General features: G+C 48.1%; 1 protein-coding gene across 1 annotated transcript in view; it reads left to right on the forward strand.

Moving 5' to 3' along the window:
* Positions 1–227: 227 nt before the first annotated feature.
* The window catches only part of LOC311235019 (zinc-binding protein A33-like), a gene marked incomplete at both ends in the record, with an annotated part of 10,061 nt that continues 2,284 nt past the window's right edge, over positions 228–8,004 (forward strand). Inside the window, 2 exons of the mRNA XM_084322331.1 lie at positions 228–497; positions 5,475–5,635. Coding sequence (XP_084178457.1) covers positions 228–497; positions 5,475–5,635 — 431 coding nt within the window. The remainder of the gene's footprint in view (positions 498–5,474; positions 5,636–8,004) is intronic.

The following is an 8,004-nucleotide window of genomic DNA, read 5'->3' on the forward strand; positions in this document are numbered from 1 at the left end:
TGTCATGTATGTCATATATGTTATGATGAATTGAAAATGGGGGACCCTGATGTAAACAAGACGAAAGTCTTTCTCTGATCTGCATCCCCTTAACAATTGTGTTTTCGATTCCCATCCCTAAACAGTGACTTCAACCAGCTGCTGACTGAATCTAAGTAAGTTTATAACAAAAGTTAAAGTAAACTTCAGGGAGCATTCCAGAGGAGGGAGTGTTACTGAGAGACAAAATGGCTTCGTCTCATTGTGAAGAGGATCTGTCTTACTCTTGTCCTGTGTGCCATGACATCTACACAGATCCTGTCCTCTTGTTGTGTAGCCACAGCTTCTGTAAAGCCTGTCTGCAACAATACTGGAGAGACAGAGAAGACAAGAACTGTCCACTTTGTAGGGAAGTCTCTTCAATTTTAGATCCTCCTCGTAACTTGGCTTTGAAGACCCTGTGTGAGGCCTTCAGGGAGAGAAGCCAGGGAGCTGCAGCAGGTTCAACAACTCACAAGGTATGGCAAAATCATTATTATATTAATTTATTCAATCTTTAATTATACTCAATAAATACACAGAGTAATTATACTAATTTACAGTGTTGTCACTTTGTTAATGAATACAGAAACATTAGACAATCAGAACAATTAGATGGGATTAGATTCAGACACTGATGTTGGAGTTGATTTCTTTTTGTCCACAACGTAGGAGGTGTGGGATTCAGTGTCAGTGTGGGAGTCAATGTCAGCAAGGGAGTCAATGTCAGGCCATGGTTACACTGGGGAAAAACAGCAACGTTTTATTTTCGAATGATTCCGTTTAGTGATGCACCGATGTGAAAATTGTGGCCGATACCGATAACCGATATTAATATTGCTGTTCTGGCCGATACCGATATTTAGCGATGTCGATATCTCTGTATAGAAAACACTTTTTTATGATAATCAAATAAAGAGCTATTTTCCAAAACGCATATTTTTTTTTACTTTTGTAACTTATTTTCAGAAATGACAGATATTTTGAAACTATTTAAGGACCGATACCGATGTGTAAAAAAACTGCCATATCGGCCGATATTATATCGGCGGCCGATATATCGTGCATCACTAATTACGTTTGCATGTCCAAGTTCAAAAGAAACGCAGTTTATGGCGTAGCGGAGATTGCGCTCGTCACCAACGCAGGAGATGCTGGGTTCGAGCCCAGCTCTCGGCGTTGCTACCAGCTTGGCTGGTCGTTCATACTAATACAATTGGCAGTATTAGGGGGTGGGAAGCTGGTGGCTGGGAATCTGGCGTTGTGGACAGCAACGCCTACAGGTCAGGTCTCGGTGCTTGCTCAGCGGGGGCAGGACTTGGTGGAGATAGCGTGCCCTCCCACGTGTTACACTTCACCAATGAGAGTCCTCGCTGCCAAGTGAAAAGACGTCACTGGCAGTCGCCACACGCATCGGAGGAAGCGTGCGGTTGGCTTCGGGACGCCCTTGTACCGACTCGTAGGAGAACATGCATACAGCAGCCAGGTAGGGGAGGGGGGGAATTGGCACGGCGACTAAATTGGACGGGGAGAAAAACAGAAAATCGGAGAAAGAGAAATTTAAAAAAAATTTGCTCGCGTTTTTCTAGTGGCAACACTGAAAGGGTGTTTTCGTTTTGGAAACTCGCGGACAATGGTGCCATCTATTTTGCGCGAGCCGAATACGGAGCCGTTCTGCCCAATGCCCATGCGCAGTAGAGACCGATGCCAAATTCTCCCCTGGCTGGACCTATACAGGATATCAGCTGCGTCCTCAGATTGCCTGTAGCTGCGGCTAAACTAAGATCATGTGTTGTCAAGTTATTGTTATAAGGAACAGTCTGCATTCCCTTAACAATTGTTTGTATTGAGCCGTATTGTATTGTACCCATTCTGCAATCTGTTAAATAACGTTTACATCCATTCATTCTGCTAGCATTAACGTTACTACGCTGCTAGCCACAATGCTATACTGTTATAATGGCATATCCCAATCACGTTAGCACGTAAGCTAACAAAATCTGCGATATTTTTGTGAGACTAAACTCCGCTCTTGGTGGTCAATTGTGTTGATGTTAGTTTTGTTTCATCAACAAATCATCAACAAATGAGGCAGAACACAGTGAATGTATCCATTTTTGTTTATTGCACTTTATTTCTTGCTGAAAAATAAATGCTACGTTGGCTAAATGGCTCACGCGAGGTATTTAAAGATGGTGGACTGTTGTTTTTTAGCAGGAAGTGTAGTGGCACGTTCAACCTTTCTGATTGGTTGAAAATGGCCTTCATGTTTCAACTACATCACCACCTACTGCTTTGGCATTGTACTACATGTATATAGTAGAGACAAAACGACGTCTAACTTAACTCTTACTTGCCTGCCAATACGCAGCGTTCTGAAAAGCTAAATGAAACTAAATGAAATGGCCCTAGTGTAACCGCAGCCTCAGTGTGGGAGTCAATGTCAGCGTGGGATTCAATGTCAGCGTGGGATTCAATGTCAGCGTGGGATTCAATGTCAGCGTGGGAGTCAATGTCAGCGTGGGAGTCAATGTCAGCGTGGGAGTCAATGTCAGCGCGGGAGTCAATGTCAGCGTGGGAGTCAATGTCAGTGTGGGAGTCAATGTCAGTGTGGGAGTCAATGTCAGCGTGGGAGTCAATGTCAGTGTGGGAGTCAATGTCAGTGTGGGAGTCAATGTCAGCGTGGGAGTCAATGTCAGCGTGGGAGTCAATGTCAGTGTGGGAGTCAATGTCAGTGTGGGAGTCAATGTCAGCGTGGGAGTCAATGTCAGTGTGGGAGTCAATGTCAGTGTGGGAGTCAATGTCAGCGTGGGAGTCAATGTCAGTGTGGGAGTCAATGTCAGTGTGGGAGTCAATGTCAGCGTGGGATTCAATGTCAGCGTGGGATTCAATGTCAGCGTGGGAGTCAATGTCAGCGTGGGAGTCAATGTCAGCGTGGGAGTCAATGTCAGCGTGGGAGTCAATGTCAGCGTGGGTGTCAATGTCAGCGTCGGAGTCAATGTCAGCGTGGGAGTCAATGTCAGCGTGGGAGTCAATGTCAGTGTGGGAGTCAATGTCAGCGTGAGAGTCAATGTCAGCGTGGGAGTCAATGTCAGCGTGGGAGTCAATGTCAGTGTGGGAGTCAATGTCAGTGTGGGAGTCAATGTCAGCGTGGGAGTCAATGTCAGTGTGGGAGTCCATGTCAGTGTGGGAGTCAATGTCAGCGTGGGAGTCAATGTCAGCGTGGGAGTCAATGTCAGCGTGGGAGTCAATGTCAGCGTGGGAGTCAATGTCAGCGTGGGAGTCAATGTCAGCGTGGGAGTCAATGTCAGCGTGGGAGTCAATGTCAGCGTGGGAGTCCATGTCAGTGTGGGAGTCAATGTCAGCGTGGGAGTCCATGTCAGCGTGGGAGTCAATGTCAGCGTGGGAGTCAATGTCAGTGTGGGAGTCAATGTCAGCGTGGGAGTCAATGTCAGCGTGGGAGTCAATGTCAGCGTGGGAGTCAATGTCAGCGTGGGAGTCCATGTCAGCGTGGGGGTCAATGTCAGCGTGGGAGTCCATGTCAGCGTGGGGGTCAATGTCAGTGTGGGAGTCCATGTCAGTGTGGGGGTCAATGTCAGCGTGGGGGTCAATGTCAGCGTGGGGGTCAATGTCAGCGCGGGGGTCAATGTCAGCGTGGGAGTCAATGTCAGCGTGGGAGTCCATGTCAGTGTGGGGGTCAATGTCAGTGTGGGAGTCAATGTCAGTGTGGGGGTCAATGTCAGCGTGGGAGTCAATGTCAGTGTGGGAGTCCATGTCAGCGTGGGAGTCAATGTCAGCGTGGGGGTCAATGTCAGTGTGGGAGTCCATGTCAGTGTGGGGGTCAATGTCAGTGTGGGAGTCCATGTCAGTGTGGGAGTCAATGTCAGCGTGGGGGTCAATGTCAGCGTGGGAGTCCATGTCAGCGTGGGATTCAATGTCAGCGTGGGAGTCAATGTCAGCGTGGGGGTCAATGTCAGCGTGGGTGTCAATGTCAGCGTGGGAGTCAATGTCAGTGTGGGAGTCAATGTCAGCGTGGGAGTCAATGTCAGTGTGGGAGTCAATGTCAGCGTGGGAGTCAATGTCAGCGTGGGAGTCAATGTCAGCGTGGGAGTCAATGTCAGTGTGGGAGTCAATGTCAGCGTGGGAGTCAATGTCAGCGTGGGAGTCAATGTCAGCGTGGGAGTCAATGTCAGCGTGGGAGTCCATGTCAGTGTGGGAGTCAATGTCAGCGTGGGAGTCCATGTCAGCGTGGGAGTCAATGTCAGCGTGGGAGTCAATGTCAGTGTGGGAGTCAATGTCAGCGTGGGAGTCAATGTCAGCGTGGGGGTCAATGTCAGCGTGGGGGTCAATGTCAGCGTGGGGGTCAATGTCAGCGTGGGAGTCAATGTCAGCGTGGGAGTCCATGTCAGCGTGGGGGTCAATGTCAGCGTGGGAGTCCATGTCAGCGTGGGAGTCAATGTCAGTGTGGGGGTCAATGTCAGCGTGGGGGTCAATGTCAGCGTGGGAGTCCATGTCAGCGTGGGGGTCAATGTCAGTGTGGGAGTCCATGTCAGTGTGGGGGTCAATGTCAGCGTGGGGGTCAATGTCAGCGTGGGGGTCAATGTCAGCGCGGGGGTCAATGTCAGCGTGGGAGTCCATGTCAGCGTGGGGGTCAATGTCAGTGTGGGAGTCCATGTCAGTGTGGGGGTCAATGTCAGTGTGGGAGTCCATGTCAGTGTGGGAGTCAATGTCAGTGTGGGGGTCAATGTCAGCGTGGGAGTCAATGTCAGTGTGGGAGTCCATGTCAGTGTGGGAGTCAATGTCAGTGTGGGGGTCAATGTCAGCGTGGGGGTCAATGTCAGCGTGGGAGTCCATGTCAGTGTGGGAGTCAATGTCAGTGTGGGAGTCAATGTCAGCGTGGGAGTCCATGTCAGCGTGGGGGTCAATGTCAGCGTGGGAGTCCATGTCAGTGTGGGGGTCAATGTCAGTGTGGGAGTCCATGTCAGTGTGGGAGTCAATGTCAGTGTGGGAGTCAATGTCAGCGTGGGGGTCAATGTCAGCGTGGGAGTCCATGTCAGTGTGGGAGTCAATGTCAGTGTGGGGGTCAATGTCAGTGTGGGAGTCCAGGGTGGCAAACATACTCCAGTCCATGTGTTGAAACCGGTGCTGCAGCACAGAGTCCTCAGGGGGAAGACTTGCATCTTTCAAGTGAAATGCATCATGAATGAATGAATTCCATTGCAGAAGCAGCTCCAGGCTCCACTGAAGACCCTACGCGACGAGCTACAGGCCTTTAAAGAAATCAAACAAACATGCGTCCGCACAGCAGAACACTTAAAGGTACAAATATTCAGTGTTAATGATAAATAATTTACTGTAAGGTTGTAGCTGCACTCAACCTGCACACAGTAAGTGAGCTATTGTACATTTGTAGTCCATTGTGGGAGAGACATGATTTTTTACCCCATAATCTCCAGGTCCAGGCCCTGCGCACAGAGAAGCAGATTAAGAAGGAGTTTAAGAAACTTCACCAGTTTCTCCACAAGGAAGAGGAGGCCAGGGTAGCTGCACTGAAGGAGGAAGAGAAGCAGAAGAGCCAGACGATGAAGGAGAATATTGAGGGGCTGGACAGAGAGATGTCAACCCTTTCAGACACAATCAGAGCTGTTACGCACCCCAGTAAGGGGACACAACACAAGGCCACAGACAGGGTAGGTGAGGGTGCAGTGACACTAAAACCATGAAACTATTGCAAAATAATAGTATTTATTTATAAAACACAGCAACACAGAGAGCAAGGAGGACTACCAGTGGCACCAAATTAAATACAAAAGAAAATGAAATCCCACCCTCTCCTTTACAGGCGCGGACGCCCAAAAGTACAGGTGGTGGTGCTTACTCTAAGGCTGGTGTCTTTAACATCAGGTCACCTACGTGATGCAAAATGTAGACCCAGAGTATCTTCCTGTCCTCAATTGTCCCTGTGTGCGAAACAGAAAAGGAATCACCATAGGCTGGGTGACCAAGGAACAAATATACATGGGGGTTAGGGTTAAACAGAACACCAAAAGATACAATGTGGTTCACTAAACAATAGCACAAAGTACCAGAGCCTTCACCAGCTCTACAACATACCAGAGCCTTCACCAGCTCTACAAAATACCAGAGCCTTCACCAGCTCTACAAAAGACCAGAGCCTTCACCAGCTCTACAAAATACCAGAGCCTTCACCAGCTCTACAAAACATATCCCAAAGAGCCACGGCTCTATAGCAAACGACAGAGAGCGAGGAGACTGGGGCATATGAAGGGGTGTGGAGCTTGATTGCTGACGAGCCTCAGCTGCTGCTGTTGCTGGAGTGGGATGGTGATTGACCAGCTGCTGATGGAACTGAGACTGGGAGACACCTGAGAATGGGGATATGTAGACACAAGAGGGGGACATATAACAATACAACCTGCCTACATACATAACACATATACATAATTCCCTATATATATATATATATATATATATATATATATATATATATATATATATATATATATATATATATATATATATATATATACACACACACAAGGACAGAGTCCGTAACAAGAGCCATAGAACAGGAGCTGAACCCTGAACACATCTCCTTCCTGCAGGTCAGGACTGGTCTCTCTCTTCAGTTCATAGGGAATGATGCTGAGGATGTTTAGTATAGTGTTTAACTTGATCTGTCTTTACCTCCATAGAACTACAAGACCACACTGAAAAGGTAAGTGATTTATCTTTCTTTTGTCGCTCTCTTTCTTTCTCTCATCTCTATCGCTCTATCGCTCTCTTTCGATCTTTCTCTCCTTTCTCTCTCTCCTTTCTCTCTGACTCTCTTTCCCTGACTGTATATTGCTCTCTTTCTCTCTCTCCCTCTCTCTCTCTCTCTCTCTCTCTCTCTCTCTCTCTCTCTCTCTCTCTCTGACTCGGGCGTGAGGCGGGCGGCTGTTCACACCGGCCGCGGGTGGGCGGGCGACACGCGGCGGGAATTTGAGGCCTGCACCAGGCCATGTGAGCGGATCGGCGCGGGCGTGAAATCCGCTCTTCGCTCTAGACGGCTTGTTCCGCTCCGCTAATCGCTCATGTTGACCCCGCCCCCAAGTCGCTCTCTGCTCGCTCACCGCTCATATTGAATCGAGCGCTCCTCGCTCCACATCGCTCGGCAGATTATTATTATTTTTTGGAGCATGGTGTAAATTAGCTCAAACCACAACAGTCTACACCCCTGGGCCCCTTAACAATTGTTTGTATTGAGCCGTATTGTAATTGTACCCATTCTGCAATGTTAAATAACGTTGTTTATCCATTCACTAGCTCTACTAAGCGATGATAGCTAGCCTAGCCACAATGCTATGGTCGCGGCCATTCACGTTAGCATGTTGCTCACTTCAAAACCGCCCGCTCACACGCCGCGCCGCTCACATGCACTGGCCTGCGCCACACGCATTTTCACAGAAATACACTCAATATCTGAATTATTACCACACATATAGATGTTGTTCAACCAGCTAATGTGTCTGTATGTTTCCCAATACAAATAAACAGAGGTGCAGTGCTCATGCCACACGGTACCACGCCGTTCCACCACTTTTCTGAGCAGAAGCACACGCACGCACATGCACGCGCGTGCACACAAAAATGCTTTCACAACTTTCACTCGACTCGTCGTGCCGTGCGCCAAGTACCGGTACTCACATAGCTACGTGTCTTTGCATAACAATAGCATAAAAGAACGAGAAGAGCAAAACCAAAATACAAGCCCTGTACCAATTGGTGGGGGTTTGCTTGAGCTGTGGAACCTCTCACTATGTGACAAATGGTCCCGACTGGAAGGATGAGACATTTCTTAACTTGTGCTTCAGAAGGAAAACTGTCCTTCTGTAAACTGTAAGTTACATTGTTAATTTAGTTTGTATTTACTTTTCTAGTTTAAGTTAATTCAATTAAAGAAATTGTAACTACAATATTGTA

Source organism: Notolepis coatsorum, assembly GCF_963971535.1.
Source record: "Notolepis coatsorum genome assembly, chromosome: 10".
NCBI classification, from domain to species: Eukaryota; Metazoa; Chordata; class Actinopteri; order Aulopiformes; family Paralepididae; genus Notolepis; species Notolepis coatsorum.